This window comes from Pavona decussata, unplaced genomic scaffold (genome assembly GCF_977016875.1).
Source record: "Pavona decussata unplaced genomic scaffold, jaPavDecu1.1 SCAFFOLD_174, whole genome shotgun sequence".
Lineage (NCBI taxonomy): Eukaryota > Metazoa > Cnidaria > Anthozoa > Scleractinia > Agariciidae > Pavona > Pavona decussata.
The window spans coordinates 257,501-269,273 of NW_028145585.1; the positions used below are offsets into that span (position 1 = coordinate 257,501).

Sequence of the window (11,773 nt, forward strand, 5' to 3'; positions counted from 1 at the left end):
CTTTTCTGCTGCGTAAAAGTTACGTAGTTTGAGACCTTAAAGAGGCAGTGCCACCTATTTGTAAACAGTGTTACTTTGAAAGGTCAAAAAACATACTTGTATCGATAGAAACCTTAAAATAATGGTAGTACACAGAAAATATAATTAGTTATGTTTTGCTGTGGATCGTCAGGATTGAAATGGATTGCAACTTGAAAAAATTGGGCAAACCACAAAAAGCTGATTATAAATGGTTTTTTCCTGGAAAAATCACTTAGTATTTTATTCCTGGTGATCTAAGAGCAATTAGGAGCCGAGGGAGTGGCGGAAATCGAGTCTCAGAGCAATTTGATGTTGGAGAAAAGTCAACAATGAGAAACAGACACACATATTAAAAACCTAAAAAGATGTGTTATCACTGACTAGAATCGTAAAAATGGGACGTTTCGGTTTTTACGATTCTAGTCAGTTACAACACATTTTTTTAGCTTTTGATTTATATCATGCCTGACCACAACTACGGGATTTTTTCAATAGGCATACAGTTTTATACATTTAAAAATACATGTTTAAATCTTTATGCCTCTGAAGGTAGATTGACAAATAGACGTTTGACTCGTGGAACAGTCTTTATTTGTATTTTTCATGATTACAACTTTCTTCCCATTAGTCTTACATTATAATATTTTTATTTATAAACCCTTTTGAGTATTTCTAATGTATTACGTTTCTGCGCTTTCCCATCATCAGTTTAATTATTTTACGCCATCTGGAGCTGGTTCCATACCTGCAAACAAGAACATAAGAGTTTTCTATTCAGTTGTCGAGACTAAAATGAAAGCAAGCAAGCAAATGGATGTTATTTGTTTGGCAACAATCAGACCTCTTATTGCAGAAAATTAAAGATGAATAGAAGGAGTTCGAACAATTCGGTAATCAACTTTGATCTCTTGTTCGGTACAAACACACCGTGAATAATTCAATGAAACTAAACATATTTTATTTTGCCACATCGAGAAGAAACGTTAAATAGCAAGACATTTATTAATAGCAATATTGCAGTACAGATGAAGGAATGTCCACATTAAATTTCACATTCTTTGAGCGGACTTTTTCGCTGAAATTTTGAAAGTTTCGAGCGCCCGAGGGTAATTCGAGGTAAAAAGGAAGAGCAGGGTGGAGATAAACGGAGCTGCCCTCCCCTTCCCCAATGAGGTGCTGTTTTTTACTGATGGGTTTTTAAGAATATTTTCAATCACCGCCTTTCATTTTTAGTGGCTGTTGTTTCCCCATCCCAAAATGTGTCCAAAATATCAGGGTTCGACTGTATAGCTCGACGTCGAATCTGTGGAAAAGGAAAAAGGAAAGATCTTTGTGTTTGTCTTGCCAGTCAGCCAGAGGATTTCTGATGACATTATAGGAGCAATTCTTATGTCCATCCAAGATGGCGTGGATCAATGATGAAATCTCCAGTAAGTTTTGTTTTCTGGTGCTCTTAAAATGATTCAACGTCCTTGACGTTTAAGGAGACAGTGACTAATACGTTTAATTTTAAGTGCAAAGATAGAAAGAGACATACTTATTGCATTGTAGCGTTATCACTTTCAGTAAAATGGACCGCGCAACACAAATACGAAGTGAGATGAAAAGCAAACTGTAAAAAACTCGTTCCCATGTCGCTTACAAAAAGACATGGACTCTTTCATCCCGAGGACAGCAAGGCTCATCTCTTGTGTGTAGTAAATTGAATCTTCAAAAATTTTTAAACTACTCAAGCAGTTTAAGGCCCGGGTTTGAAGGGTGTTCTGAAATTATGAATGATCCCCTATATCTTCGGTTTGTCTGCCTAGAACAGAATGAAATTTTCCCTGAATATAAAACCTTATGTTTTTTTTGCCTAACGTATAATTTTGATCACGTGACACATCACGTGACCAAAAATTTAAAATCTCGTAAATCGGAGATACGGCGGCGAATTTTCTTTATAGAGATAACTGAATTAGTGTTTCCGAAGCACATTTGAAATATTGGACATCCTACGTTTGGAATAACTGTCCTCAAGTTTTTTAACTGGAGAAATTAACAATCAAGGTTGAATTTTGGACTAAGAAATGACCTTTATCCTGACAAATTTTTTCTGGAGAACTATGGACGATCATTCCAAACCTGAAGCGATGGGGATATTTAATTTTTTTTAGAAACGCTTTTTTGTTTGATGCTTTCTCTTAAAAACGTCGCCTTCCAGTCAAATCTTTGCTTTTTTCACAAAAACGATCACTTGACATGTCACGTGACCTATAGCACTACTTATTATGCTTAGAAATTTTAAGAATGATAAGATCTTTTTATCTGCCAAATTTCAGTCCAGTGCCATTGAATTTGTTAAAGTTATCTCGAATAATTAATCATTTTTCCTCTTAAAAACCCTTAACCCAGGCCTTAAACTGCTTGAGTACTTCATAACTGAATTCTATACATGTTTGTAAACCACTGTATTTTATATTACTTAAAGTGCCTTTGAAGTAAAAAAAATTTTTGCGTTTTTTTGGAGTTTACCATGTCTTAATTACGAAATTATAAAAGAAATGTGCTGGAAATTGTCTCTCCAAACTCGATTTTGTTCGATTTGAGAATGCAAGAGAGCACAGATGCTACAAATGAAAATTGTACAGGCCGGTCAAAAACTCACTTTTGATGGAAGTAATAGTTTTTAAACGTCAGATCGAGCGCGTTAACTCACAAAGCATGATGAATTTTCTGCGATGGTCCTTACGCAAGATCTTGATAGACCCGGCTAAGCGACTCCCACTGTGTGTCTGTTGTGTTGACAAAAGCCTTTGTAGTTTTGCTTTCTTGTATAAAAGATTCTTCCCTTTTGATCAAAATGTGGTGTGACCACTCGTGATCATGAGGGAAAATGCTCAAATATGCTGAATGAAGCCGGGTTTTCTTACTGTTCGTTGGGATTAGTTTTCGATATGCATGACAATGTGTATGCTACAATTCCCGGGTACAATTGTAGCTCTGTGGCATTTGTTTAGGTTATCGGCTCGAATAAAGCAAGATTTCTGGGATCTCTGAATAAATGCCATCTGCCAAGACTGAGGATCCGTGGATTTCTCTACCCGTGATTTCATGCTTATGCTATTTAACTGCAGTAAGATTGCAGGATGTTTGTTTATCACAGATCGACACAGATATGAGAGTGTGATATATCCACAGCTGATCATCGTTGTCTTTCGCTTTCAAGAGCTATGGCTTGAATCTTTCCTGTGAATTCGGGCAAACCGAATTTACTTCTGCCGTAAAGTTTCGTCTCTCGGGAAGTAATGTATGCTTATTCTCGGTATGCCAGTTTTTTTGGCGCAGTTTGTCATATTGGAGTTATTAGCCGCATAATAAGTCGCCGAGATCGAAGAAACTCCCTTCGCCGCCATGAGACTCGTGTGTTCCAAAGTATTTTTTACGTCACAACCTTGGAATACGATCGTTTTGGCCGCGCGCAACATGCAGACACTTTCCGGCGCTAGATTCGAATCTTTCAGGGACCAAAATTGCGGATTGAGAAGGTTTTGTTCAGAAAAACCCACATATTCAGACCGAGAAATTCATAAGCTAACAAACCGCGACAAAAAATTTGTTACTTCATAGGCACTTTAAGGTAATTTCAATAACAAAGTTATTTAATTAATAGGGTTTTTCCTAAGATTTTTACTCCTTTAAACTTTCGTGTCTTCTATCACGGAAATAAGAAATAAAGATTGCTTTAAAACATGTTAAAGTTGTATATGTTGAACATATATATAAGATATATGACGTTATTACTGTGTTGCGATGGTTACCCAACGCTAGTCTGACTCGCTTTATTGGACTGAGTCACTTGATTTGACATATCGTACATGGCAAATTGAAATATGGTCAGGCCATGACATGCTTATGAACACTACAGGCGAGCCACCTTATTCTCGTCTTGTAAGGCATCACAGGTTATCTACTAAGAGTAAACATTGCAACATATCAAAGGCCGGGAGTAGGGAATCATCGAGTTTGGATTCGAGTTCGAGTTCGAGTTGGACTTCGAGTTAGAGTTAGAGTTACAGTTCGAGTCGGACTTAATGAAAAATTGATAATATCGATTTGACAATCGAAATCAATTTATCAATTTTCACCAATTTCCGTTATCAATCGGTAAAAATCATCCGTAAAAATCACTTACGCCTCTTTCTACCCTTCGGGCGACGACCGTTTTCTCACAGGGGACCACCACCGCTTGTGTTATTTCAACAGACGCGTAATAATCAGACGCTTTGTTCGATCACGTTCTTAGTTGTATCAACAAACCCAATTTGACTGGCGAGCCGCTGAGCCGCTTGAATAAAACTTGTCTGTCTATTTGACTGGCGAACCGCCGAGCTTCTCTATGTATAGCCCCCACAAAATGAATGTGAGTCACTCGCACGTGTTAAGTTTCGAACTGGTGGGAGCTATTGAAAGTGTATGGATGAGATAAAATAAAAATAAAAATGCACGGAAAAGACAACTAACCGCCAGGCTATATCTTTCGGTTAATTAAAAATCTGACCTACTGTAGTTTAATACTAAGCCACTCGACCGTCTAAGCATATAAAGCTACGGACAGATAAATCCAACGACAAAACGTTATTTGTGGTTGTTTATTCAGTATCTTCCAAACGACTGTTTAGATTGATGATGAAACGAAGACAACACTTACATTGTATCGCCAAAATGAAATCGCGCTCAATCGTTCCAAAAACCACGTAGGAGAAATGACCACAGACCAGGCAGTTCAGGTAGGGATATTTTTTATTGAAAATTCGTTGGTGTTTTTAAATTGAACAGACCGACTGTTTTCTTTTGTTGTACACCATTTTCTTTTTCATATAGACAATGCTTACTATCAACAATTTTGAAAAAAAAAAAAAATTGTGTACATGCCATCCTTTGTTGGGGAAGAAGGGGGGGGGGGGGGGGTCCGATTTCATTTGGGAGCCCTTCCAGTCCTTCTAGAGCGCGCTCTCGAAAATAACGAGGTATTTTGCTTTTAGTATTTTTATATTAGTAAAAAAAATAACGAAACATTTTGCTTTTTGTATTTTTATAATAGTACAACTCCGATTCCAACTCGAACTTCAACTCGAAGTCCAACTCGAAGTCCAACTCGAACTCGAACTCGAATCCAAACTCGATGATTCGGGATTCCCAACAAAGGCCCATGGGAGTGTTCCATAGACATTCTTTGCGCTGGTAACATGGCGAGGCCTGTAATGTGTAAACTCGAGGGATAAAGAGAAATCTTCCGTGTTTTAGAATCATCCTGCATTAGAATAAGTCATTATTATTACCTGGTGTCGTGGAACGGTGGCAAGTTAATCTGAAAGAGAAGAGGAAAAAATTATTTTTAGAAGAAAACGCTTCCGCTCAGAATAAATTAGGGCACTCTTAATTGATTTGTAATTGCGTTCGACCTGGAAAGAACGCACTCCTAATTGCGTTTGGAGTTGAGATTGTATGGGACAGTCAACGAATGAATGGATCTTGGGATCTGGCATCCCCCGCAGATTTTGCAAGAGCGGATGACATTACCACCAACTTGGAAAAGGAGAGGGAGCCAAGGATCGAGATTATCGAACGCACTTCCTAATCTTTGATTATTACCAGTACCATGCTAAGTTTGTTGTGTGTCACACGTCGGTTTCCTGTTTGTTTGATAACACGATCACAGTTTAATCCTTGGCGCGATTTGTATAGGGCATTTAATAATGATAATAATACTAATAATAATTTTTTAATAGTAAATAATCTTTCTTAAAAATGACCAACTCTTAACACAATCCTATGCACTCCTAAAAAATTATGTACATTTTCGGCAAATATAAAATTCTCGTATTCAAATTCTTGTGGTATAAGGATAAACATGTTCAACGTGAAGCTTAAAAATAATAATAATATTAATAATAATATTAATAATAGTAATAATAATAATAATAATAATAATTAAGGCGTGCCTCTCAGAAACTCTCAACATTGTTCGCACGTTTAAAGTCGCAACGTGAGCACTCGCGAAGACTCAGTCGCCAATTAGGCTTTTTTACTTGAGAAAGACATCTTTTAAGTTTTACTTTATCTCTTCTCTGTAATTAGTTTTTATTAGTTTTTATTCACCCTATAGCCCACGGGTTACGCTGCGTTAGCGCCTCGTGATGCTCCTTATATAGCATACAGACGTTTTAACTGCTATAATAATAACAATAATGATCTATTTTATTGAATAACGAATAACAAAATAAATTTTACAATCAACATGACTCTAAGCGTACTGTACAAGTATGGTTGTATGCAATAAAATTCAATAACATAATTGGAAATCAATTTTTGCACACTATTTATATCGTGAAATGGATAACAACTCAAGACATTCTCAGTTTACATTGCATTATCCAGCCTAAAAATACAAAGATTATAAAAATACAATGCGATATTCTTCTTCTCTCCTCTTCTGCTCTATTTCCCACTTCATTTCTCACTTTCAATGGTTTAAAAAGCGTCGAATAGTTAATAAAAAATAAATAAATAAATAAAATCAATAATAATAATAATAATAATAATAATAATAATAACAATAACAATAGCGCATTACATAAAAATCATGGAAATTAATAAAAATATTAAGAATTTACATATCTTGTTCAACACCCTCAGCTCCATGCCAGTGGTAGCCTTCTAGGTAGACGCAATTCGGGTCGTCACGTATCCCCTCCCTTCACCCCCCCCCCCCCCCCCTATTCTCACCTCTAACCCAGACATGCACAGGATATGCCCAATCGTTTTTGTCAGTGTAAGGTTCCACCTTTGAAAGATCTGTGCACTGGAAGCATGCATGAACGCTCCCCGACCAGTACTCAACAGCCCTGCATTCTGGACCTTTTCGTTGAACACAAAGGCCTTGGCATCTTTTCAGGGTTATATCGGTGAACCATTCTAGGAGTTCTCTCCCGGTAGAAGTGCACCATTCAGTTCCTTTACCGTATGGAGACCACCCTGAAGATCAAATTGGACAAACGATCGTTTAATTTTTATGACAAATTTCACTTGTGAAATATTTGCGAAGATTCTTTATCCGAAATTTAATAACAATGAAATAGAACTGTTTTCCAACGAACATTGGTAAACACAGACATTCACATTCGCCAACTGAGGGAATAATCAGCGACGCTATAACTTACAAAATGTACGTTATACGTTGTACGTGAGAAAGGTTCTCCAAATCAGAGATTAGACAATAATAATAACAACGACAATGAACAAAAACCCGCCTAAAAATTTGTTGTTTGGCCTAAATTAATTTTGTCAGAACTGAAAAACAAGTTTGAGACTCAGGCAACCCCCCACCCTAAGCAGAGAAATTTAGAAGTGACGGTATAATTCACCACTGAAATTATCATCAAAGTTCAATGGATTTAGTATGATTTTCAACTGACTCTGTCAATCAATTGAAGATGTTTTTTTCGGCATGAGGTGAAATCGCTATCTGTGAGACGTCCAAAATGCGTTTTCAAAAAGCTCCGAAAAGTTCACCGACCTAAATTGTCAAATACAGCCCCTTTTATCGTCATTGGTGATATCTGTAATTTCTATTCAAAGTTACTAAGCTATGTCTTAACTCAGGTGATCTATTCCCTTTAATGAAGTGATTGTCTTTAACAAAGAAGCAAACACAAAACAAAAGAAAGCAAAAACATAAACACCCCTTTATCACGAGCTGCTCATGCATAACGTAAGCATTTTTAACACTCCATGACTGCCGTTTCGAGCAACTACTTCACATCAACTTCCTATGGTAGCGATAACATTGGTAATTGCTCAACAAACTGAATCTTTCCTGCCTTTTATCTGATAAAGGCCAATTCGCACTATATATTGAATTTTACTTTAACAGTTCAACAATGGGCCGAATGTATGCAAGGAGACAAAACTATTCATATGGTACTTACCATTGGACTGCATTCTCCTCTCAGGTTCAAGGTAAGGGCGTTCCTCGTCTTTAGCTCCATTGACTAGTTTTCGTATCATCTGTTTGTGTTTAGGCTCTAGATTTTCGTCCCCACTGACTCCTGCAACGACTGGCGGTGCCTTAGTTCCAACCAGTGGATCTAAAGAAAGAACAGAGACCAAAATAAATTCACCCTGTACTGAGTGTTTTGTTTTATCAGTTGACTTGATGAGGTATATTATCCACTGTAAAAAGACACAGTGGCCAATTTACCTCATCAAACCGTTCAATGAAATCAAATATTCGTTTTCGCCTTCGAAAGAGCTAATTATGTTACATCACTTTCATTTCATTATTGGTTTCGTTTCAATTTAGTGAGCTTTGTGAATAAAATGTTATGGAATAGTACTGTATTTAAACTTAGCTGACGATTCTGAATACTTTGTAGGTTTTCAGTTGCGTTCTAGTTTGCTATAATTGCGAATAGAGCCGGGTACGTATTGTTTTTCATTATAGCACGCAGTGAACTGACAGAAAAGGCACAAACCATCGAGAGAGGCAATAGTTAACGTTTCTGCGATGAATAACTGTCAGTATAATTATAATAATAATTATAATCAGTAACAATTTATATAGCGCGTATTTACATGTACTGATCAATAGCGCTTTACAATCATATGTTTAAAAGAAAACGAAAATACATTACCGTGAGAATAAAATTGAGTTGCATAATCATGACCTGAAATTTTACTTTCATTTATTTACTTTACGTTTTTCACGATAATAAAGATATCACTCACGCTTCACGCTTGTTTGGTATTCAGGCTTCAATTTTACAAACACTTGAAGCAAAATTCAGTTTCTCATAATTAGACCTAAAACTATGCCACACGCCGTTAACTATAAGAGTGGAAGAATAAGAAAGTTTCTCCTGGAAGATGTGACAATGAATGAGGTAGTTTGGTCACTCGATAAGTCGCCATTGAAGGCAGTTCAGGCAGCGACAAACACCCAGCTGACAATAGTTCTGCTTCGTATGTGACATAAAGAGTAAACTGAGTTGTCAATGCAGTTGGCAGGTAATATTGTCTCCGAACCTCTTAGGTAAGCTAAGTGGATTCCTCTCCCTTCCAAGCTGAGCGCCAGAAAGCTCATGACGTCTACGAGCTATGATCACAAGAATCGTTTTTCACCTCTAGTTATAGTTCATCATAGAGAGGAAAAGAACGCACTTTGAAAGTAATTTTCCATTAAATTTATTGTCTTTCACTTGCACTTTGTCATTTCTCATTCAGTCAAAACAGTATCCCTAAGAAAACTGAATCAGACGGTTTTTTCTAAACCTTAATTAATACCTGTGATTAGCTTGTTAATTTTTTCTTAACATCTGAAAAATACTTCATCGCTTTACAGTTGTGTTTCAGGTTTGCTATAGTTACGACTAGAGCCAGGGGATGGATAGTTTTTTTTATTACAAAAGCTTTTGTATGGCACATATGAAAAAGTTACCGTCTCCTTAGTGAACTGACAGAATACGCACAAACCACTGAGAAAATTTAAAATTTTGCAAGGAAAATTTCATTTAATATTGGTTCTACTTCCAACCGCGTTCCAAAAACCACATAGGAGAAAGGACAACAGACAAGGGAGTTCAGGTAGGGATATTTTTAATAAAAATTCGTTGGTATTTTTCATTGAACAGATCAAAACTGTTTTCTTTTGTTGTACAGCAATTTTTTTCCGTATATACCATGCTTAGTATCTACATTTTGCGAAAAAAAAAAATCGTACACATGCCATCCTTTGTTTGGGGAAGAAGGGGGAAAGGAGCGGGGGGGGGGGGGGGGGGGGAGTCCGATTTCATTTGGGAGCCCTTCGAGTAGTAAAAACAAAATAACGAAATATTTTGCTTTTTGTATTTTTATAGTAGTACAACTCCGATTCCACCTCGAACTTCAACTCGAAGTCCAACTCGAAATCGAATTAACTCGAAGTCCAACTCGAAGTCTAACTCGAAGTCCAACTCTAACTCGAACTCGAATCCAAACGCGATGATTCGGGATTCCCCTTTACGAGTTGCATGATCATGGCCACTGACATTTTACTTTCATTTATTTACTTCCGGGTTTTCAGAACAGAGAAATGTCCATTCACGCTTTACGCCTGTTTGGTACTCAGGCCTCAATTTACAAACACTTGAAGCAAAATTTATCAGATCTGATTTATCACAGTAAGCCCAGAAGCTGCGCCACACGCCGCTAAATAAACGAATGGAAGCTTCAGAAAGTTTCCCCTTGCAGATGTGATAATGAATTAGGTTATTTGATCATTTGATAAGGCGCCATAAAAGTCAGTGTAGGGTAGCTCCCATCTGAGAATAGCTGTGCTTTGTACGTGACAAAAATTAAAAGCATGAAAAACATCAAACCTTACCATCGGAATTCAACGATGCGCTGAACACTATTGTTGCCAAGAAAGAAACAAGTAGACAGCCGAACCACTTCATGTCGCGTGTTGTGCAAGCCGTTTAGTGAGTTTACTTCGCTGCACTGAAGTCTTTCCAGAAACGAGTTTAGTAATTCATTAAACCTTGATTAAATTGTACCCTCTCCCAGAACGGATTTATTGTTCTGATTGTCTTGAACAAAAACAGCCCAATCAAAATCTATTATCGGCGCGTATATCACAAGGGAGGGGACCCACTTATCTCTACCTGTGTGACGTCAAAGCAAGTCATCATTTCGAAAAGTTGTTTTAGTTCAATGGCGGCCACATGTATGAATTTAAGACTCTGATCTGCTGTTTTCAGAGAGAAAACAAACCTTTTTCAAGCGGTGAATCGAAATAATAACTTCTAGGTAGTACTCGACAGTTGAAACAGTAGAAATTGGGAGAGTTAACAGCGAAGAAACCCCGCTTTCAAAAACAGATCGAATAATCAACGCAAAGGATTAGAGCTATAGGAGGCCAGACCAGTTCAGCGGGGTCATGACGTTATTGCAGAGTTATTTCTGGTATGATTCCTAGTAACACAACGATAAGTATCACGCAATATATCTGAATATAACCATTCAGACAATTATTTCAATTGCCAAGGGAGGATAGTTTTTAAAATCTGCGAAACATACAATGGGGAATAATTGGGCTGATTGGGGCTACATTAAGCATTCCGTGTTAATGCCATTAGCCGGGCATCTTGTTTGTGTTTTAGTATGAATTTTTGGCGATACATATTAAGTACATAAATCATTGTTGCTGAGGGGTTAACTCGAGAAGCGTTGCAACAAATGTGACGAATATTGTAGCCTCCATTTTGTATTCCGTCTGCAGTCTGCCTTTTGTACTGCCTTTTGTACCAATGCGCATACTAATCACAGGCATTAATTAAGGTTTAGAAAAAAACATCTGATTCAGTTTTCTTGGGAATACTCTTTAGAATGAAAGATAAATTTCAAAGTGCCTACACTCCAAAGAAAAGTGCTCAGTCTGATGACCATCGGTATGGAAAACGGCGAAAAGTGTGACCTGTTAATCTCGTATTTTTTTCTCCCTTTTAAGCCCCAGCAAGCTTTTAAACTTTGCGACCCAACCTTTCACAAATTCGTGTTTTGAAACGTCATTGTCCAGACGGCCTTTCAGGAAATAAATGAAACAAAGTTAACCGCTTTCAAAGGGGTTAACTTTCCTCCCAGAGTTTGGGAGGAATTGTAAGAGTTATGAAACTTACTTTCTCGTATTTATTCATGATAATCCTCGGCTAAGTGGAAGGGAAATCACCATTTC

At 37.2% G+C, this 11,773-nt stretch overlaps 1 protein-coding gene across 3 annotated transcripts in view; it reads right to left on the reverse strand.

Annotated features, from left to right (window-relative positions):
• Positions 1-11,773, reverse strand: part of LOC146463818 (uncharacterized) — a 51,431-nt gene that overhangs the window by 27,905 nt on the left and 11,753 nt on the right. Inside the window, exons 1-5 of one of the 3 annotated variants that reach the window (XM_085083857.1) lie at positions 10,424-10,587; positions 7,992-8,150; positions 6,790-7,038; positions 5,343-5,371; positions 596-766 (exon numbers count right to left, since the gene is read on the reverse strand). In XM_085083857.1, the coding sequence (XP_084939983.1) occupies positions 5,367-5,371; positions 6,790-7,038; positions 7,992-8,150; positions 10,424-10,496 (486 nt within the window). In that variant the 5' untranslated portion in view covers positions 10,497-10,587 and the 3' untranslated portion in view covers positions 596-766; positions 5,343-5,366. Of the gene's footprint in view, positions 1-595; positions 767-5,342; positions 5,372-6,789; positions 7,039-7,991; positions 8,151-10,423; positions 10,589-11,773 lie in introns of those variants that run through there. The other 2 variants (XM_085083859.1, XM_085083858.1) reach the window with 2 other exon arrangements.